This window comes from Camelina sativa, chromosome 16 (assembly GCF_030686135.1).
Source record: "Camelina sativa cultivar CO46 ecotype springtype chromosome 16, ASM3068613v1".
Lineage (NCBI taxonomy): Eukaryota > Viridiplantae > Streptophyta > Magnoliopsida > Brassicales > Brassicaceae > Camelina > Camelina sativa.
In genome coordinates this window covers 26,124,492-26,146,205 of record NC_141895.1, presented here as the reverse complement: position 1 = coordinate 26,146,205, position 21,714 = coordinate 26,124,492, and the positions used below count along the sequence as shown (strand labels likewise).

General features: G+C 35.5%; 4 protein-coding genes, 1 long non-coding RNA gene and 1 pseudogene across 5 annotated transcripts; 4 read left to right on the top strand and 2 right to left on the bottom strand.

Annotated features, from left to right (window-relative positions):
* Nucleotides 1-1,932: 1,932 nt before the first annotated feature.
* On the top strand, nt 1,933-3,518 carry LOC104752045 (BAHD acyltransferase BIA1 pseudogene; annotated as a pseudogene).
* Nucleotides 3,519-7,602: 4,084 nt separating this feature from the next.
* Nucleotides 7,603-9,851, top strand: LOC104753956 (receptor-like protein 38). The gene is made up of 2 exons (XM_087491405.1): nt 7,603-8,418; nt 8,481-9,851. Exons 1-2 carry the CDS (start codon nt 7,603-7,605, stop codon nt 9,819-9,821), a joined length of 2,157 nt encoding a protein of 718 aa, XP_087347531.1. The 3' UTR covers nt 9,822-9,851.
* Nucleotides 9,852-10,284: 433 nt separating this feature from the next.
* On the top strand, nt 10,285-12,565 carry LOC104752043 (heptahelical transmembrane protein 3). The gene is made up of 4 exons (XM_010474115.3): nt 10,285-10,805; nt 10,878-10,976; nt 11,095-11,137; nt 11,774-12,565. The coding sequence occupies exons 1-4, from the start codon at nt 10,570-10,572 to the stop codon at nt 12,431-12,433; spliced, it is 1,038 nt and encodes a 345-aa protein (XP_010472417.2). The 5' UTR covers nt 10,285-10,569; the 3' UTR covers nt 12,434-12,565.
* A 1,841-nt stretch (nt 12,566-14,406) lies between these two features.
* On the bottom strand, nt 14,407-15,686 carry LOC147925972 (uncharacterized). Its single transcript, XR_015584445.1, has 3 exons — nt 15,557-15,686; nt 15,127-15,430; nt 14,407-15,011 (listed from the first exon to the last, which is right to left on the bottom strand). It is a non-coding gene; the product is annotated as an uncharacterized LOC147925972 (long non-coding RNA).
* On the top strand, nt 14,579-15,812 carry LOC104752042 (uncharacterized). The gene is made up of 2 exons (XM_019237955.2): nt 14,579-15,514; nt 15,598-15,812. The coding sequence occupies exons 1-2, from the start codon at nt 14,579-14,581 to the stop codon at nt 15,619-15,621; spliced, it is 960 nt and encodes a 319-aa protein (XP_019093500.1). The 3' UTR covers nt 15,622-15,812.
* Nucleotides 15,813-17,086: 1,274 nt separating this feature from the next.
* Nucleotides 17,087-20,355, bottom strand: LOC104752041 (putative leucine-rich repeat receptor-like serine/threonine-protein kinase At2g24130). Its single transcript, XM_010474112.2, has 2 exons — nt 17,722-20,355; nt 17,087-17,637 (listed from the first exon to the last, which is right to left on the bottom strand). Exons 1-2 carry the CDS (start codon nt 20,285-20,287, stop codon nt 17,228-17,230), a joined length of 2,976 nt encoding a protein of 991 aa, XP_010472414.1. The 5' UTR covers nt 20,288-20,355; the 3' UTR covers nt 17,087-17,227.
* Nucleotides 20,356-21,714: the final 1,359 nt, after the last annotated feature.

The window sequence follows — 21,714 nt, the reverse complement described above, 5'->3', positions numbered from 1 at the left end:
ATATATGGAAGCTTGACATGTACACTTGAACAAAATGCCTTGAAGGCTTGAACGATTCTTCTACAAGTACTGCACTATTCGCAAAGCAACATCCCAACAAGCAAGCTTTAATTCGGAGCTATCATAAACTGCGATAATATATGGAGTTATGGACTGAGTAAGACAACTCGGGTCTTGTCACAACAATATAATTTGGATGCCCAATAAGTATTTCGATCGTGGAATTCCAGAAATACTCATATATACCTAATACCTTAAGAATGTATGATAATATACTAATTTTCAGAAATATATAAAGGTATCTAAAATTTTTAGATGATTTAAGCCAACTTTTCAGCAAATTTGAGAGACTAATTAATACAAATTTTGGAACATTTGAGAAGCTGAAAAAAAGACTTCAAGATAATTTGTAGAATTTCAAAAGGTCATATTTTTTTTTTTCTTTCAATATTAACTCTTAAATTCACATTAATAATAGTGTTTTGTTTTCTAATTAACTTTCACCATATAAAGCAATATTATTTTTAGGGTTTTAGGTTCAACCTTTGCTTGATATCCCCTCTGTTCCCCAGACACGTTTATATTACCATTCAACCAAATACAAAAAAAAAAAAAAAGAGTAAACGGACTTTTTTGTAATACAGATAATCAAATCATAAAAATTGTTGTTACGACCCTAATAAAACATGTGCTTTATTTTCTTCTTTGTCACCGGGAATCACGGATGTAATATCTGCATACGTAGTTAGTGATGAGATGACTCATCATTTAATATTAACATATACAGGAGTAGTAGCTCAGATACGGGAATATATAATATTTATGATACGAATACGATTCGGGAATCAGATTATGTTCCTAAAAGCGATTTGAAGAGTTATAGACGATAAATTAAAAATTTTGGGTTCATAACTCGGATTAAATATTAGTTATTAGTCTCTACGAAAAAAAAGATCAAAAATTTTTACATTAAAAAAAAAACTACTTTTATCCATGTCAGCAGCCATGACAAGTGATGTATGATTTTTAAGGTTTGGCAAGTTCGGGTATGAAATTTGAATTATTTTTTAAAATTGAGTATATATCAGCACAGAGAAAAATATTAAATATGAATTGAACACTAGCGTTTAGATTGAATACGAAATAGCCGACTAATGTAATCTGATCAATGACATTTGATGTAATTTTTTATCCCAACTAATGTAAAAAATTATGGATACTCCTCCTTTATTAATAGTATAGATTACAAAAGTATTATTATAGATGTGAATTGAACACTAGTGTTTAGGGCCAACTTTCCGTCTTAATCCCAAATAATATAAAAAACTATGGATACTCCTCCCTTCATATATAGATTACGTAGGTTATTGATGCAAATATCTCTTTTCATTTATGTTCATATACCTTATATTTTCTATAATTACTAGTGTTCGAAAAAGCGTTTTAGGCGTCCGTCTCCGCTCCGTCTAGGCGCTAGGCGCTATAGCACCGCCTAAACGACCGCTTTGACCGTCTAAAATTGTAGTATCATCATTTTAATGTATTTTTAAAATTTTAATTGCATAAATTTAAGATTTATAAGGTTTATTTCTATAAACATAATTATAAATGTTTAATATGTTATTTAAAATGAATTGAAATATGTTTTTATCTATTGTTTTGTTTTTGATTTAATATTTTTATTATTCTTATACATATTTTGTATAATTATGTATATAATATCATATATATAGTAGTTTATAGTGTAAACGCCTAAACCGCTTAAAATCGCCTAAATTCTGATTAGGCGTTCTAGGCGCTACGCGTTGGATTACCGCCTAATTAACGCTTAATGCTTTCTTGAACATTAAATTTACGGTTTCAAATCAATTTTATATCTTATATAAATTATTTTTACAAAATTTTCAAAATTTCTCTATAAATATAACAATTACATCTAAGACATGATCACGCATTCTTCACTTGCACCTCTATATCACCTTAAACGTTTTATTGTTTTACTTAGAAGGTTTTGCGGATGACAATGGAATTGATGCTAGAAACGACAGGGAGAGAAGTGATCAAGCCTTCTTCACCTGCACCTATTGATCACCTTCAGCTATCCGTGTTCGATCTCAGCTTTCCGGTTGTTTACGTGCCAGTGACCTTCTTCTATGAATCCGCCACGGGAGTCTCCAGAGATCATATCCAAGAGGCTGAAAACCTCTTTGTCCGAGACTCTGTCTCGTTTCTATCCTCTAGCTGGACGTATAAAAGGCATTTCCATCAACTGCAACGACGAAGGGGTACTGTTCTCGGAGGCACGCACTGATGTCATCCTCTCAGATTTCCTCAGAAACGTCGATACCGAATCTTTAGAAGACTTCTTACCCCAATTCGAGGAGGGAGAATCTGCAGGGACGTGGCCGTTGATGAGAGTCAAGGTCAGCTTCTTCGGGTCAGGATCAGGATTTGCGGTCAATATTGGCATCTCTCACATGATCTGTGATGCAGCCTCATTACTGAACTTCGTCCAAGGCTGGGCCGCTACGGCAAAATGGGAGTCAAATGATGTGGCCGTGACTACTCCTCCATTTGCAGGAGTTACCATTTACCCTCCTCCCCATACCTATTCTTCTAAAGATGACGTTTCCGTGGGTGGAGACAAGTATGTAACCAACAGATTCGTCTTCGAATCCTCTAAGATCGCTGAGCTCAAACGCAAGGCCGTTAGCAAAAGCGTCCCGGCACCTACACGTGTGGAAGCCATCACGTCGCTTATATGGAGATGTGCTAGAAATGCCTCACACTCTAACTCGGCCGCTCCAAAGTCAACGCTAATGATTCAAGCCATGGACTTGCGGATGAGGATCCCTTCTGATGTTTTGTCACAGGACGCCATGGAAAACCTTCAATCCATATTCTTTCTGAAGAAAGAGGCAGATAGCCCAATGGAAATTGGCGAACTCGTCGCAGATTTTAGAAAGGCCAAACAAGGTTTCAACGAGATGATCGAAGATAATCTCCAAGGCTACAATACTGCTACAATACTGCTACCAGTAGTATCACCACAAACACACTTGGTTACTACTTGTTGGATGTGATGGGAGCTTTCACGTCAGAGTCAAAACTGGACGTAGACTTATACCCAATGTCTAGCTGGTGCAAAAAGCCTTTCTACGAGGTTGATCTCGGATGGGGAGTTCCCGTATGGATGGGACCTGTTACGTATACCAACCGCAACAAAAAATCAGGTGTGCTCATGATGGATTCAAAGGACGGTAAAGATGTAGAAGCGTGGATCACCTTATCCGAGCAAGACACGCGGGTGTTTGTCCGTGATCAAGACTTGCTTACTTATGCTGTCCTAAATCGTCCAGTCCTGATATAATCCAGCCATCAATATTCAAGAAAGCACTTTTTTGTTTCGATTTTTTGTTTGACATTCGCATTTCGCTTTCATTTGAATAAAAAGAGATCTTTTTGAATAATTTTCATCTAAATATAAAGTTACGTACGCTGTATAAGTTGTATTTATCCTTGTTACATATAAATAAAGTTACGATTCATAATATCTTTATGGTACAAAAGCAAGATTAGCTCCTGTCCCTAAACCGCACCAAACTTATCTCCCTCAACCTTTCCAACGTTACTAAACTCACTGTCACGAATTTCCTCACGTGGCGCCTGCAGATCCAATCTCTCTTTGAGGTAGTTGAGCTTCACGTCTTCATTATAAATGAGGTGTTGGAGCAAGCTTGTCTCTTCCAGTTGAGAATGAGAAGAAGATTCATAATTTAGGGATTGAAATAAGTTCTCACGACACCTTCAACAAGAAAAGAAGTCATGCACGTGGCTAGAAAAAGTATTGTCTCTCGATGTATCGCTGATTTTTTTCTAGTTTCTATATATACGCAACCCTCTAGTTCTAGATTATACAATTCAACTGATAAATCTGTGGAAGTTTATTGATAGATTTTTTTTCCTACCTACATTTTTCCTATCCACGTGATTCTTGCATAAAATCAACAAATTAGTACTTGACTAAACTTTTTATTCAAGCTTATATATATAAATAACTGTTTTATTTAAGCGTTGAGGACAAAAAGTTTTGACATGCTTAACACGTATACACGTGGCGGGGAACAGAGAGAAAATGCACAATTTATTACTGGATGAAAGCTGTATTAATTTTTATAATATTAATTGACTAAAATCTTTTAAATGAGATGTAAATTGTATGTTACACAAAAATATTGAGATGTCGTATGGAGAAATCTTTTTTATTTTATTGCATTAGTTTAAGAATATAGCTAGACACGTCTAAACAAGTTTTTATACATGTTAAACGATACATATACAACTATACAAGCTCTCACTACATCATCGATTTTTTATTCACTATAATACGTTTGGTAGATTGAAACAACCACGTTTCAAAAAATATCTCGTTTTATAATTGACGAAATATGGCATCATATTAGTTTCATTGACTTGTACCAATTAATGAAAAGTTAAATATAAATTGAAAAAAGTATTAATGAATGATGATAATGATACGTGAGATCGTGAGCAATTTTCTTGCCGCTGAATCGACTAATATCTCCTTTTTACAACACTAAAAGATCGTGAGTACGTAGTGAGTGTTACTGCAGGAACAACATAAACTAAATATTGTTGGCACAAGAAGTTGTTACTCGTCTTCCACGATAGAGGAGATTGGCCAAGCTGTATAAACCAGCCTGTAAAAATGCCTTGCTGACCTTTCATGTAAAACCACAAACACAAATAGTCCTTGAAGCTGGTAATAATCGCAGTTGAACTTCTAGTAATGATAAGATCGTCTATTAATACATGGATTTGTCGGTTTTTTTAATCAGAGTTCTTTATTGCGAATCACCAATTCTCATGCATCTCGGTCGGCCTGAGAACAATGTCGAGGCTTGGAGTTACAAGTATTTACGTGAAGTAAAAGCTTGTGATTTGCAGAGAAAATATACGGTTCAAAATAGTAAGAAAGATAAAGAACTCGACAAGGTCGTTCAAGTCATGATAGCAAGACAGAAAAAGAACTAAACAAGGTCGGTCAAGTTAGAAAATATGTGGTGCAGAAGGAATGAGTCAATGGTATATTTTTTCAATCTTTGGGGCACAAATCACAGATCAAGAAGATTTAGAGCATCTCTATCAGATACTTAGTAGGTGTCTCTCTAACTAAAAAATAATAATAATAAGAAAAATAAGAGAAAGAGAGGGTGATAATCTCTCCACACTGGAAAAATGTTTTTTCATATCTTAACTTAACCCATATGTTTGATTCATACATCAAGTATATTACTGTATTAATTCACACTTCAACTAAGAGGGTTAAACCAACTTTGCTGCTAGTACTTCAAGAATTTACATGCAAACAAACTTATTTCAATATTTTACCTGGGTCAATTGACCCTCCTATTTTCTATGTAGATCCGCTACTTGTGGCAAAAAAACTATAAAATTTTGATAACGTAGACGATACAAAACAATTTTTTTTTTATGGGGTTTACACACAAAATTTTTAAACTGAGACCAAATCTTAAAATTTTAGAAAAAAACTATTTTTGTAATAACAAAATAGATAAATTTAAAAACTAATATCAATCTTAAAATTTCATAAAAGTGGTGCCTATTTGTACAATAACAAAAAATTTGGAATCTATTTATGTTACTAAAAAATACAAAAAAAATTTAGAGGCCCAACAAAAACAATGACTCCTGCGAATATATGTTAAGAATGTGTGAAGGGTCGGACCTGCGTGGAACAAGAGCAGTGATTGCTGTTCTTGGAGAGGTGTCATGTGTGATACTAAATTTGGCAAGGTAATTTCACTCGACCTTCAATTCCTCTCTCTCAACGACTATTTGAAACTATATAGTGGTCTTTTCAAATGCCAATTAATATCTTCAAAACCTAGCCCTTTGGTCTTGCAAACTCTATGAGAGATTCCTTCTTCCTTAGCAAAACCATTTTCATCTCATGTATTTGGAAATCAGCGAAGGATATTTACGTCACTTTATCCGACGAACCGACACATTTCCCTACAAATACAAAGCATACGACACCCAAAGAGGTTGGAGAAAAATATTTCATAAAAAATAAAAAATACAAAGAAAGTCGTCAAACGTCGTCAGTAGAGCAACTTGTTGAATACACTACTTGACGATTCTTAGCTCTTCTAGAATTTATTGGATGATGATATTTAAAAATCAAAAATAATTTTAGAGAAATGATATTTAAAATTATAAAATTATTTAAGTTAATTTTGAATTAAACGTGGATTGATTGACAGAAATTTTAGAGACATTTGGTCAAATTTAAGATAACTTGAAAACACGAGAAAGTAAAAAATAGTAAAACTACAGACATTTGATAAATCGTTTGTTCTTCTCTTTCAAAAGTATATAGATTTTAAAATATTTGTAATATTTTAAAATTCTTTTATAAACCAGAAATATTAAGAATATTTTAAACCTTTTATAAATTTAGTTTGCTAGTCAAACATTCAAAGTCCGAAGTGAGTGATAGGTTGTGGTTGTATTCTCACAAAATAAATAATCACTTCTCACCAAACAAAAATTAAAATAAATTCACATTAACATATTACTAGTCTTATTATGTAAAATTTGGTTTTCGAAATGAGTCATAAACATGATTGTAACACGTTTGAAATTTACATATTAGATTTTGACACTTGTCAAAAAAAATTATTTTTCTTTTAAATTTAGGTTTTAAAATTGTCGTCGACCAGTTAGCCAACAAAAATGTCAGGGCCTGCTTTTTTAGTCTTTAAAGTTTTCTATTTATGGTTCTGTAATAAACATATGTTAACGTATCTTTCAATGTCTGTGGTATCTAGGATTTGATATGCTATTTAGTGATTTTGATTTTTATCAGTTATCTCTTTCATTGAAACTCCTTAATTCACGCTATAATGAATCTTCCGTACGAAGACTTTCTTAGTAAAATATTCCTATGGAATTTTTTGCTTCTCATATTCCATAGAGGCTGAAAGTGTCCAGTTCGTGTGTTCCGTTTCACATTTCCCAAACACGCTTTCTTTCTCGCACACGTTCCGGTAAAGATTTTGATCGGGAAACCCCTGAAACACGTACGAATACTATATATAATTACAAGATGGGTCCGTTTGAGTTAGGGTTAATGGTGCTAATTAAGTTTTCTAAGAAAAACGACTAACAATTAAGTATCCTGCTGCTTTTTTCCAGGTCTACTTTGCATCGTTTCCATGATTTTTTTTTTTAATATTTCAGACAAAGTTTGTATGGAATTTATGAAATTAGCTAACTAAAGTTTTTTAGGAACACATTTTCAGATAAAGAACTCGACAAGGCCGGTCAAGTTAAGAGAGTATGTGGTGGTCTTTGACTCTCTGTGGCACAAATCACGGATCATAGAGAGACATAGAGACTTTGAACATATATATTTTCCCAAAGTCAAGAACTATACTCCAAAATTGATCTTCTGTTTTTCACTCTATATAAAGAGAGAGATGGGGAAGCCATAAGTATAACCTACTACTTTACCACACAAACTCAAAAAAAAAAAAAAAAAGGTTAAAGGTAACGATGATTTCAAAACAATCGTATTCCTTTGATAGTATTGTTGTTACCTGGAACTTCTTCTTCTTGTTTTCTTTCGTTTTGCTCACTTTTGTTTCTCCTACGCTCCACTTTTGCCGCCATGATCAGAGGGATGCTCTTTTGGAGTTCAAACACGAGTTTCCGGTCAACTATATGAGTTCTTGGAACAAGAGTAGTGATTGCTGTTCTTGGGAGAACGTAACGTGTGATGCTAAATCTGGCAAGGTAATTTTGCTTGACCTTAGTATCCCTTTCAACAACTCTTTGAAACCAAATAGTGGTCTTTTCAAACTCCAATATCTTCAATACCTAGCCCTTTCCTTTTGCAATATCAATGGGGAGATTCCTTCTTCATTAGGAAAACTTTCTCATCTCACTCATCTTGACCTTTCGCAAAATGAATTTGTTGGTCAAGTTCCAACTTCAATTGGAAATTTGACCCAACTAAGCTCCTTGATCCTCACTGATAACCACTTGAGTGGAAAACTTCCAATTTCATTTGCCAATTTAACGAAACTTTCCACACTTCACCTCACTAATAATAACTTCGAATCTGAGCTCCCACATGAGATGAGTAGACTCCACAACTTGGAGTATGTTCTCTTAAGTGGAAACTCATTTTCTGGGCCTTTTCCTACATTTTTGTTCACGATTTCTTCGTTACAAGTGGTTTATTCGAGGAAAAACCAATTCAAGGGACCTATAGAGTTTGGGAATACATCTTCATCCTCTAGGCTTCATTCCTTGTCCCTTTCTAGTAACCAATGCGATGGCCCAATCCCTGATACTATATCTAAGTTTGTTCATCTCAACATCTTAGTTTCAACAATTTCATTGGGTAAATACCCATATCAATATCACAGTTAGCCAACCTCCATTACCTTGATCTCTCCCACAATAAGTTAGAAGGCGAAGTACCACATTGCTTATGGAGATTGCAAGTGTTGAAGCTTTCTTACAATTCTTTTAGCAGTTTTGGAAAATCATCTGATGTTTTGGATGGAACACAAATGAATGTGTTGAGTCTTATATCAAATTCATTTCAAGGACCATTTCCCCATTGGATATGCGATCTTAGATCGGTAGGTTTCTTAGATCTGTCCATCAATAACTTCAGTGGCGTGATTCCTCCATGCTTAAGGAATAACACTAATCTTAAAGTCCTTAATCTCGGAAACAACAATTTCAGTGGAACTCTTCCTGATATGTTTGTAAATGCTACCAGTTTAAACACACTTGATATTAGTTGGAATCAGTTGGAAGGAAAGCTTTCAGAGTCCTTGATAAATTGCAAAGCTATGAAACATTTGAATGTGGGAAGCAACAAATTCAAGGATAAGTTTCCATCTTGGTTGGGCTCTCTACCATCGTTAAACGTCCTCATCCTCCGATCAAATCAATTCTATGGGCCGCTATATGATCACCAAGTCTCCATTGGATTTCAAAATCTAAAAGTCATTGACATCTCACAAAATGACTTCACTGGAACCATCCCATCTTTCTGTTTTTCCAGCTGGCGTGCCATGGCCACATCAGAATATGATAACATGTACATGGAAAAATTCATGGTGTATGTTGCTATCTACCGTAATTCAATGGAGTTTATGCACAAAGGAGTAGACACAGAATTTACAAGGATCCGAGAAGACTTCATAGCCATTGATTTTTCGGGAAACAAATTTGGTGGAAGAATCCCTGAATCTATTGGATTGTTGAACGGGTTGCGTCTACTCAACTTGTCAAGTAATGCTTTCACAAGTGACATACCTCAATCATTGGCAAAACTGAAAAATCTTGAGGCATTAGACCTATCCCTGAATCAATTGTTAGGTCAAATCCCTCGAGATCTTGGTACGCTCTCCTTTTTATCAACCATGAACTTCTCCCACAACAATCTCGAAGGTCCAATACCACAAGGCACACAGTTTCAAAGCCAAAATTGTTCTTCATTCATGGGCAACTCCAAACTCTACGATCTTAGTGGAATCTGCGGAAAACCTCCTGTCCCAAATCTTACACCACGGGAATTTTCGGAGCCTGAAGAACAAGTGATTAACTGGATAGCAGCGGCAATAGCATACGTACCTGGTGTTTTTTGCGGCTTGATGATTGGACATATCTTCGTATCACAAAAACATGAGTGGTTCATGGAAAAGTTTCGTGGAAACAAGCCCCGCGTAGTAATCATCAAAAGCGCATGTTGAACACTTTCTCTTGTCCTCTTTGTAAGCATTTGTCAAGCATATGTACGTGTTTTTATTAATATGTCAGGGTTTGTTCTCATAAAACCCTTCTGTGTGTTGCAATTTTCTGTTTTATGGTTTTCCAATAAACGTCTTTGGTGGTATTTGATAACGAACCTACAAAAAAAATCAAAGTGCAACGTAGTTTTATAGCATTGATGCCTGTGTAAATGAGCTTGTTGTGTTATGTATTTCCAAGTATTCAAGACAAAACAAAAATTCGATGACTCTAATCATATGAGTAACTGAAACATTTCTTCTTGTTTGCTTCTTGACTTATTTTCAAGTTGTCAAAACTTCATATACAGTATGGTGGAGTGGCCTAAGTAAACAGTAAACAATTTTGATCACAACATATGAAAATCCAAATAACTTTAAATAAGTGTCTGATAAAAAGTGAATCGTGTTGTCCATGTAAGTACTAGTGCCTGTTTTTACGCACCATACTTTATGCATTTTCTCATCCTCCCACTTGTCCCTATGATTCAAGGAAAAAAAAAAACACTGGCACATAGAAAACAAAAAAAACAAAATAATCAAGTGTACGCAACCTCACACAAAGCAAATCTCTCCATCCACTCATATCTATCCACATCAAAATTATCTCACACGTGGACGATCACTATCCCTCGCATTATATTCGAAGATTGTTTTCGTCTCCATACAAATACAAATAGATAGCGACGGGGATGCTAGAATTAACGAGAGGATGAAGAAACGAAGAGCGGCGAGGAAATCTCCAACGATGGTGGAGGTCACCGATTGTACAGGTTTAGATTCCGGGGAAGAGACGAGAATCGTGAGGAGGTTGATGAAGTTCGAAGACTTGCCTGAGTATTTGAAGGACAACGAGTTTATACACAACCATTATCGTTGCCAATGGTCTCTCAAAGATACGTTCCTCAGTGCTTTCTCTTGGCACAACGAGACTCTCAATATATGGACGTACGTAAAACCATCACTCTTTTCTGATACTTACATTTTAATGTTTGTGTAATCCTTTTGATAATGGTTTAGGCACCTAACTGGATTTGCGATATTTTTGTGGATGGCGGTGGTGAGTTGCTTGGAGACGACGGAGCTTAGTCTCGCCGGTGTGTTCAACGGCATCTCCGGGTAAGAACCACCGAGGTTAAAATAGTCATTTTGGCTAAGTATATTTTAAAGTTAAAAAAACAAAAAATAAAACTGGCCTTTTTTGGGGGTTTGTGTATAATTGGGACCTTGACGATAGAGCGAGGATTTGCCTCTCAAGCAATCAGACTCTGCTTCTTCACGTAAGTATTTTTTGTATTCTTTTGATATATTTTTTCCAATTTTTAATGTGTATATTGGGGCTTTCTAGTGACATTTTTTAATTGCCACCTTATCTTATCTTATGTCACATGCATGCTGAATAATAAAATATAGTTTTCAAATTCAAGGTTACCTCTTTAATCAAAGCTTATATAATCTTAGAATTAAGTCATTATTATTTAATTATCTCATATTATTAATTTGGAAGTACATTTTGCTAAAATAATATTTTATTTGTAAATTATATCATGTGAAATTGTCCAATTACATATTTATTAATTAAATGTTGATATTAATTTACATAAATTAAAATAAACAATATACATACAGAAAAAAAAAACATTTTATCTATGTTAACCAAAAATATACCAATGCTGCAATAAAAAGTAAATTCATAATATATTAACCACAACTTTTTCATTTTCTAATCATGCAAAGTAATGATAAATTGCCCCCACCATGTGTCGTTGTTTTCGACATATTTCTTGGATCTTTTCTTCTCTCTTGTGCTTTGAGCCCACCAAAGATCACATAAAGTTTTGAGGAAAAAAAAGAAAGAATAAAGAATGATTCTTTTCTTATTATGACTAAACTTAAAATGATTCTCTCTCTCGCAGGATTCGAACGTCACACAACACATCTCAAGTCTTAACACCCAAGGAGAAGCTATTCCAAAATGGCCATGGCTCGTGTACTTAGCCGGATCAATGGGTTGCTTAATCTGCAGCTCTGTTTCACACCTTCTCGCTTGCCACTCAAAACGTTTCAGCCTCTTTTTCTGGCGTTTGGACTACGCAGGAATCTCACTTATGATCGTCGCTTCTTTCTTTGCACCAATCTACTACGCTTTCTCCTGCCACCCTCACTTCCGTTTACTCTACTTGTCCTCGATCTCAATCCTCGGTCTCCTCGCTATCATCACTCTCCTCTCTCCAGCTCTCTCATCGCCGCGTTTCAGAGCTTTCAGAGCAAATCTTTTCCTAGCAATGGGATCATCTGCCGTGATACCTGCTGCTCATGTGCTTTGCCTTTACTGGGATCACCCTAACGTGTTCGTCGCCCTCGGTTACGAGATTGCCACGGGATTGTCGTATGCTTTGGGAGCAGCGTTTTATGTTAGCCGTGTGCCTGAGAGATGGAAGCCTGGAGCGTTTGATATGGCAGGACATAGCCATCAGATATTCCATGTGTTTGTAGTTTTTGGTGCTCTTGCTCATTGTGTGACCGCTCTTTTCATCATTGATTTTGTACGGGCTTCCCCTTCTTGTGGGGTTTAGCCTAACGATATTGTTAGTAAGCTTCTGTGATCTTACATTACATTCCCATGTATGCGATCTAATAGCTGGTTTGCATTGAACTGTCTATGGCTATTTTGAGACTTAATTCATTATTAAATCTCATTTTCAATATCGAAATAGTTCCTTGGAACAGAAGAAACAATGAGAAAGGAGGAATACAGAGGACAGCTATAACATTTTGATTCCTCTGTTTTTTTGGGAGATTGAAAATATTTAGCAGTGGTGAAGGTTAAGGTACAAAAGGTTCTTCCAAGGAAACAAATGAGTTCAATAGCAATGTTCTAGTTTCAGGACATTCTGGTTTTCGAGGGTTTTTATACATGTATGCTCTGAGCTATTTTAGCTAGACCGACTAGGGAACAGTAAGAATGAAACCTTTAGTTATGCATCTTATTAGAAGTATTCATATCATTCTGATTAAGATGTAAACATTGCATGTTTAACATATGGATTGTCCACTCTATTTGACAAGCATCGCAAGCAATGTATAGGCTCTGTCTTGTATTAAAAAAAAAAAGAAAAAAAAAAAACTTATATGCATGCCATTCTTTAGTAGAAAAAGATTCTGTGTGATCCTCTCTAAAACTGAGGTTTCTGACGTACACGAAAATCCAACATATCAGCATCAAGGATTCTACATGTAAGATCTCCTTTCATGATATGGTTTCCTTGGTGACTTGGTGTCATCATTGAACAGAGTAGTACATCAACTTTGTATCACATCTTGTGAACAATAGTTTTTTTTGTCTCCTTTCTTGTGCATCTATGATGTTCTCGTGACTTATGGCATATGGACCAACAAAATCGACAGCCAAATAAAACGATCTATCTGAACCCCCATAGGTAGTACTCCAATCAGATGTGTACAGTATGTCATACATAACTTAAAATGAAAATCAATAGCAATCTTTTGTTTTTTTCAATGAATGTAAAATTTATTCATCAATTGCAATCTTCTCTAAACACGATCAAGAGTCCAGGAAATTGTAAAATAGACCATGTAAATGTTTTGGTTTTCTTTTTTGAGACATTATAAATTTATACTCCTTATTAATCCAAAAGAAATTTCTAATAAATTTCACAAAAATTCAAAATATCCGCTTGACAATTAGTTGGATTTCTTCTTTTAACAATTATCTAAACATTACAAATCCAACTAATTGTCAAGCAATGGGGATAAAAATTTCCACAAAATATTCAAGATATTCATTTTGCGTCTATCATGCATGTTTAGGATATGTGAGGGTGTTAAAAGAGTACTTTTCATAAAGCCCACAGGAGCTAATACCTGGTCTTTCTTTGTAATAAGCCGTTGTAGACTTAAAAATATTCAAGAATAATAATACTAGATTTCAACAAGAAAAAGAAATTTAAAATCATTTTAAAGGCCTCAGACGATTAAAAAAAATATATCATTTTAAAGGAATAAAGGTAATCACATAAAATAATACAAAGTCACGTTTTATCATTGTTCAAAGTTTCATCAGTAGTATTTCAAAGAAATATTTGACTGAGCAAAAAAGAAATATGTTTTTGACTGATTTTGATACTAATCCTCTTTTCCTAATAGATAGTTCAATGAGTCACATTAAGCATTCAAAGTTTAATTGATTTTTGTCAGCTCTTTTCTTGGTATCTCCTAATTATTTTAGAGGACTATTAACCTTTTTTTCCTCTCACAATTTATGAATGGCTCTTTCGAAAATTAAGAAACTTTTTGCTTTTGATGATGATATGGACAAAGCATAATTAATGGTTTTTGTTGGTCAAGCGTGTTTTCTCTGAATGAATAAATTTTCCTTTTTTTTTTTGGTTTTTTTCCATTTATAAGGTACTAAATTTGTCTAATATAACATTTTAGTTTCCAATGTGTCATTATTATTTACGATAAATTTCCACAAAAAGCGTTTTTTGACATCTTTGTGAGCCAAATTTTGTGGACAAAACTTGTGTTCTTCTGCAACTTAACGAGGTATCATTACTGAGATTCTTGTTCTCTAGAATTTTACAAAAGAAACTTCAGAATCTAGGAACTATATAGTCTTTGCTACAATCTAGTGGTCATTAAGTAATTTCTTGAATTGAAAGATAATATATATTGCAAAATTGCAACTGCAGAGAGATATGGTAGGAAGAAGCTGCAGCTTAGATACGCGTGGACTTGAGTCCACAGATCTTATAATAGCTTTTTATGAAATGAAGGAAGATGTGGAGAGGCTAGAGGGAGAGTTGGATGCTGAAAGAGAAGCTACTGCTTCGTCAGTGAGCGAAGCCATGTCCATGATACGTAGGCTTCAAGGCGAGAAGGCGACCCTTGCTATGGAAGCTAGCCAGTACAAGAGAATGGTTGAGGAGCGAATGTCTCTAGCTGAGTTTTCGATGGATCTTTTGGAGGATCTGAATTACCAGAAAGATGTTGAAATCAAGAAGCTTGAGTGTGAATTACATGCCTACAGGTGTAAGCTTACGAGCTTGGCATGTAACGGAATTGTTGAAGATTGTGTGAGATTTTGTGATAGGTCTCAAACGCCGTCTCCTGAACCGATTATTACAGTTCCTGTGGAGAAGGGAGTTATAGAGCAGAGCTTGGATTCAAGAAGGGATAAGGAGAAGGATAAAGATTTGTATCGGGAGGAGATCAAGAAGCTGGATGAGCAATTGAAAGAGCTTACGGTTTTTCGAGATTCTTTAAGAGATCAGTGCAAGACTTTGAAGCAGGAGGCTGAAACTAAGAATGGAGAAAAGGGTTTGTTGTGTAAACCTGATTTGTTGGTGAAAAAGATGTCCAAGAAGTCATCAAAACAGAGAAGAGACAGAAGCATCAAAAGAGATCATGCGCGGGGGATTTGTTCTGCAAACGATGCAGAGTATCAGACCGAGTTGCAAAGGTTGAAAGAGAGAGTAGAGCTGCTTGAGCAGGACAAATGCAGCACAGAGCCAGCTCAAGCTATTGTAGTAAAGCAAGAAAATATGAATCTGCAGAGAAAATCAGAAGAAGAGTTAAGTTCTGTGCAATCTGCAATGTTTGGTTATGACTCAGCTACTGTTTCTGTTCAAGAGGTATGGTAAAATCAACTTCTTTCAATATATTTTATATAGTACTTAAGTGCTAACAAAGTCTTGGCATGTCTATTTTGAAACAGGCTATGCTTTACTTCTGGCTATAAGACACGCCTTTCTTCTTGAGATGCCGATTTTAGGGCGAGTGTGTTATTGATATTAGTTAAGGCGTGAGTTACTATAGTACTTGCATTTGTTTTTTTATAGCTTGAAGTAAGATCCATATCTTCTGTAAAGTTTGAGTCTTTGAGAAAACAAATCTTCTTCTATTTCTAGATATTTCATTGTTTTCATCATACTTGTTCATAGTTTGGTGGACAAAAAAAAAAAGACAAAATAAGAGAACCATGAAAGTGAAATTTACCAACCTGAAGAGTTTTGTGGGTGCTTTGTCATTTCAGCACCAAAGAAAATCTTAAACCTCACAGTCACCAATCTTAGATTGTCTATACATAATCCTAAGCAAAATAGCTAAAAGCCTTTCTTTGATTGGTTCCGATAAGAACTAAATTTAGATGATAGCCAGCCAGATAAGGTCACCAGTAGCTATCAGACCAAACTTTTTCTAGTTCTGTCTCTAAGCATAATCTTTTCTCATGGTTATTCGTCATCATAGCTCTTTACATTCTAAGGCCTAATCCGAAAAGTTAACCTTTCACCATCTCAAAACCTTTTCTTCATTGGCACGATACAACTAAGTCTATAAACCATTTGTGTCACTATCAAATAGAGGCAGCATTTTCAGTTCACCACAACTTTGTGATTACTCATATTCTCTGTTGGATGTCACACTCAAGAAGCAAATCTCATCTCTTTTACGGACTTATACCGTCCTCCTTGTGTGCGCATCCGGATTTGCTATGCACTTGAAAAGATTATTAATTGTTTGATCTTTTTACTCTTTTGCACCTACCTCATCATCACTTCTAGCTTGTCTTATAGCATCTTCTTTTGCCCAATACTATTGTTAAGCAAAACTATGATGTTTCTACAGAAACTACTTTAGTGACGATAAGAAGAGAATACAATATCGACATTTGACAAGTTAAAAGATAAAAATATAACGCTCAAATCCTTTTGTCAAACCAATCAAAAAGTTAGAAATTTTACGTATTCTTTTGAAGCGAAATCGAACTCGGCATAAGGAAATGTCTGAAGACGTAATGTATCAAAAACATTGTTTCTGCTTTTGTTTCTTGGCTCATCACTTCTTTCTAAGATGGTATGTTGACCTTTGTTGATGTTGATGACACCCTTTAATTCTTACTTAATTTAGAAATATTAAACTAATAACGGACTAATAATGATCAACACAGTGGAAAGATTAATTAAGCAGACATCAGCTTCCACTTACAATATAAATCTCAGCTACAAATTTTGTATTTTAATCCAGAGTTAGGCACAAAAAGATTTTGATAAGATTATAATGCAATGGAAGAGTAGGAGAAGCTTCATTGCTAGATTCATAGCACGCACATAAGATATGATCATGATTACAGAAAACACACCTAATCTTTTCATTTTAAATTATCAACCAATGAATGTGAAATAGATGATTTGGTTGGATGATTTTTGAAATGAAGACATCCACACAATCTAACTTTTATTTTCTTAAAAAAAAAATCAATTTAACTCAAGAACCCAAGAAAAAAATGTAAAAAGAATGAATACAATTATCAAAACTCTTTGAAATATTGATTCATCAGAAAATCATCATGAACTAGCTTCTCCTTGTGTTTCTTGAGATGAAATATGAAAAAGAGAAGGACAAGCAAAGAGATACTCTTTAAGCCGTCCCATCTCATGTGCAACATCTAGCATGTCAGGCCTAGTTGAAGGATTGTATTGAGTACAAATCAATCCCAACTCAATCATTTCCATTATGACTTCTCTCCATAGCATTTTACATCTCTCTGGTTTCCCCTGCGGTTTCCATCTGAGCAACGCTTGTTCGATGATTCCCTCTAGAGAATTCGGGTAATGTGACTTCATAAACTCATGTAAGCTTGATCCTTCATTGACAAGAACATCTGTTGGTCGCCTTCCGCTCACAATCTCTAGCAGGAGAACCCCAAAACTGTACACATCTCCATGTGTCGATGCACGTTTCCCCATTCCATATTCTGATGAATAATAACGAATCATTTAGTTTAGAGACTAATGAGACTACTAAGTGAAATTTTAATAATGTTTTGAGAATTGTGTACCTGGTGCAATGTAACCGACTGAACCGCATAACAATCCATCTGGTGAGCCAAATGACACTGAATCATCCGTAGAAACTGTTTCTTCAACGCTTTGAACAAATCTTGAAATCCCGAAATCTGTAACCAGAGCGGTCATTTCATCGTCAAGAAGGATATTGCTTGGTTTGAGATCACAGTGAACAACTTTGACAGGTGAATAGTGATGCAAGTAAGCTATTCCTTCCGCGACATCGCTGCATATGTTCACCAACTGAATCAAATCCAAGTTCTTGCTCGAGTATTCTCCCGGGTATAAGTGTCTCTCCAAGCTTCCATTTTGCATCAGTGGCAGAACAAGAGCCTTGAAACCAGGTTTGCTACAGGTTGTGATGATCCTGATCAAGTTCCTGTGCTTTGTTCTCTTCAAGATCTGACACTCTCTTTTAAAACTCCCAGAGAACTCCATTGCGGTCTTTGGATCGAGTACTTTAACTGCGATCTTAGTGTTGTTCCTGAGAACTCCCTTGTAAACATGACCAAATCTCCCTGAACCAATCAAGCTAGAAGCATTGAAACCTCCAGTTGCTGCAATGAGCTGCTGATATGATATTCTTGGGTACTTAGGGTCAGTTCGGTTCTGTTTTTCCTCGTCTTCCAACTCTTCTTTGTCGTATACTGTTAGATTTTTTCCAAATCTTGATCTTTGAACCAGGGGATATCCAAAAACACACAGAAAAGGAGTTGCAATCAACGATAACAGAACCGGTAACAGAACAGAAGGGTACCTATGTTTCTTCTTGCAAGCTTGCATTCCTTTTATAGAACCACACAAGAGAGAATCTCCAAGAAAAGACTCAATAGTCAGCTTAGAGAATGATCCTTTATCTGATACGTTCCCATAGAACAAGTTGAAGGAGAAATTCAAGTTCTTGAGAGTCGAAGACTGTTGAAAACAAGGCGGTATAGCTCCAGTTAATCTGTTTAAAGACACATCTAGATCTTTTAGATATGACAATTGGCCTATTGATGTTGGAAGCGTACCGAATAAACCGTTTCTTGAAAGGTTCAGATGCTCTAATGCAATGCAGCTTCCGAGCTGAGGTGGAATCTTCCCTGAGAGTTTGTTGGAAGACAAATCAATGGAGAGAACCATATCCATTTTGCTTAGCTCCAAAGGTATTCCCCCGCTTAACTGGTTGCTAGATAGGTTAAGATACAACTTCAGGTTTCTGAGATTGGAGACAACTTCAACTGGAATCTTCCCTGAGAGGTTGTTGTGAGAGAGATCAAGAATCTCAAGATTGATACATTTGCCGAGGCTTTGAGGTACCGTACCAGAGAGATGGTTTCCGTACATTAAAAGTCTTCTCAGCTGAGAAAGGTTAGAGAAACTATCCGGGATTGAACCAGAGAGCTTGTTTCTAGAAACATCAAGAAGACCAAGACTAGGTATATCCCCAAGCTCCATGGGAATTTCGCCGGTTAAGAGATTATTAGAGAGATAAACCCTTTCAAGCTTGTTTAACTTACAAAGCTCTCGTGGTATAGGACCAGTCAAGAGGTTACTCGATAAGTTTAGAAGGGTTAGGTTCAAAAGGTTTGATATCTCTGGAGGTATAGAGCCATGGATACGGTTTTGATCAAGATGTATCTGCACAAGATTAACAGAGAGGTGCCTTACGGAAGAAGAAATCTCTCCTCCAAGACTGTTTCCGGCTAACTCGAGCTCTTGTAAGTCAGGTGAACTGGCTAGAGAGGCGAAAAAAGGTTCGAGGTTGGTGTTGTTGTTGTGGCTAACGAAATGGTTATAAGAAAGGTAAAGAAACTGAAGTTGTGGCATCTTGCTTATGACTTGAGAAGGTAACTCTCCGGTTAACAGATTTGACTCCAAATCCATCCATTTGAGATTTGTAGAGTTTGATAGAAAAGACGGTACAGTCCCGACGAGCTTGTTGGACCAGAGGAGAAGAAACCGAAGCTCTTTGAGATGACATTCTTTCTTTAGAGGTATTTCTCCGGTTAAAGAATTGTTAGAGAGGTCTACGTATTGGAGAGATAAAGAAGAACCATTGCAAAAGAGCTGAACCGGGATTGAACCAGTTAACCGGTTGCTTCCAAGATCAAGATACACAAGACGGTTAAGCGAACCAAGCTCTTGTGGAATTTTTTCTTGTAAGAGATTCTCAGAGAGGCTTAGCTGCTTCAAGGTTTTATACAATGAGCCTATCTCTTGTGGGATTTTTCCAACGAAGAAGTTTCTTGAAAGATCAAGAACCGTTAAAGCGGTTAGATTAGCGATCGACGGTGAGATGACACCGCCAAGATCTCGACCGCTGATGTCCAGTTCGATTACTCTAGTGCTCTCTTTGTTACACTTCACACCAGACCAATTACAAACATCAACAGAAGAAGCAGAAACGGAAACCCAACTGCTTAGAGAGTGGTGAGGATCTGAAACAATGAACGATTTGAAAGAAAGCAAAGAGGCTCGATCTGTTTTTAATAACACATGATCGTTCTCTTTAGAAGCAAGAACGGTCATAACAGTGATCAAGAACGAGATAAACAACAAAGAACAAGAACCCATTTTAATTGTTTTGTTTTGTTTTGTTTTGTAGGTGTAGTTTAATTGAGACAACAAAGAAACAAAAATGGTGTTTGACTATACACAGTTATATATGTTATACAATCGAAGAGAGACAGTATCTCTTTTATAGTTTCTGCCTAACTAACGTTTAAAGAAGAAAACGAAACGTTTACAATTTTCACGTTTGGACTTTGGCGCCTATGATGTTTGACTTGTAAAGTCAACCAATGAGATGTGAACGCGTCTGTAACTTGTCTCGGCCACGTCATTTAATCGTTTTATAAATGCCGTGTGGTTAACTTTTTTTCGTGAAGGTGTGTGTTAATCTTTTTGTATAGTGGTGGTGTATATGTCAGCATAAAAAAACTAGCTTAAGGCCTAACTCCATCATGTGTTTTTGAGTTTTTTTATATTGGAAAAAGTATATACTAGATTATAGATTAGACTAAATAGTCACGTTTGTGATATTTATTGGGTTTGGGAGTGAGACTAGCAGGTGATTCTTTAAAATAATAGTGAAATATCATAATAAGGTGGTGTGATCTCTAGCAGCGTCCGATGGATGTTAAATTTTAGGTTTATTTTGGGTTCTAACTAAAAATCAATTGGCAATTAGTAGATTGATTCTAATCTTTTATATATTAATAATAGTTTTATCAAAGTTCAAGACTTGGATTGTATTCCAACAATATGGCATCCATGTCTAGCATAATATATATCAAATGGGTGTTTGACATGATGATTATTATTAGACAACAAAAAAGAAAAAGTTAAGAAATAGGAAGATGGCTTGGTTGTGTTTTATGATTTGGGTATTTACGCACTGATGTTTATGGTACGGTCACATAAGATAAATTAATTAACCTAGCCCACCACACCAATGCGACTAGCTACCTTCTTGTTTTTTTATACCCATGGCGTTACCTTAATAGATTAAATAAGTTGTTGCAATTTGTTGCTCCAGAATCGAACTTTTGTCTTTTGTGATTTTGTTAATCATCACAATCTGGTCCGTCTCGAACGCGGACACCATCATATTTTATCTCAATTTTGTTAAAAACTGTTCTTGTTTGTCAATTTTCAAAGCCTATTCATTTTAGCCGTATAAGTTGAACTAAATTCTTATATAGGGTATCGACGTTACAAATTAAAGAAGTATGGTTAGTGCAATACAGGACAAGCGATGCAACACATATTAAATGAAGAGATTAATAAGTGCAATATGAGTAAAATAGTTACACTATTAGCTAGGCTTTGATTTATTTTGTAGCACTCTAAGTGCTCCAAATAATTTGTTTTGCATAAAATTGTGAAAATTGTGAAAAAATCACAATCGAAGAATTTCATTGGAATTTCTATCAAATTCTAACTGGCATAACCTAATATTTTTCAAAATCATGCAATGCCTTATTGATTACACAATCTTC

Bases quoted from the DNA above. Each gene is read 5' to 3' on its own strand.
- LOC104753956 (XM_087491405.1), top strand. From the start codon at position 7,603: ATGATTTCAAAACAATCGTATTCCTTTGATAGTATTGTTGTTACCTGG. The intron at 8,419-8,480 runs GTTCATCTCAAC...TCAATATCACAG, and splicing joins CTGATACTATATCTAAGTTT to TTAGCCAACCTCCATTACCT.
- LOC104752043 (XM_010474115.3), top strand. From the start codon at position 10,570: ATGAAGAAACGAAGAGCGGCGAGGAAATCTCCAACGATGGTGGAGGTC. The intron at 10,806-10,877 runs GTACGTAAAACC...ATAATGGTTTAG, and splicing joins GAGACTCTCAATATATGGAC to GCACCTAACTGGATTTGCGA. The intron at 10,977-11,094 runs GTAAGAACCACC...CCTTGACGATAG, and splicing joins GTGTTCAACGGCATCTCCGG to AGCGAGGATTTGCCTCTCAA.
- LOC104752042 (XM_019237955.2), top strand. From the start codon at position 14,579: ATGGTAGGAAGAAGCTGCAGCTTAGATACGCGTGGACTTGAGTCCACA. The intron at 15,515-15,597 runs GTATGGTAAAAT...ATTTTGAAACAG, and splicing joins CTACTGTTTCTGTTCAAGAG to GCTATGCTTTACTTCTGGCT.
- LOC104752041 (XM_010474112.2), bottom strand. From the start codon at position 20,287: ATGGGTTCTTGTTCTTTGTTGTTTATCTCGTTCTTGATCACTGTTATG. The intron at 17,638-17,721 runs GTACACAATTCT...ATTATTCATCAG, and splicing joins AGTCGGTTACATTGCACCAG to AATATGGAATGGGGAAACGT.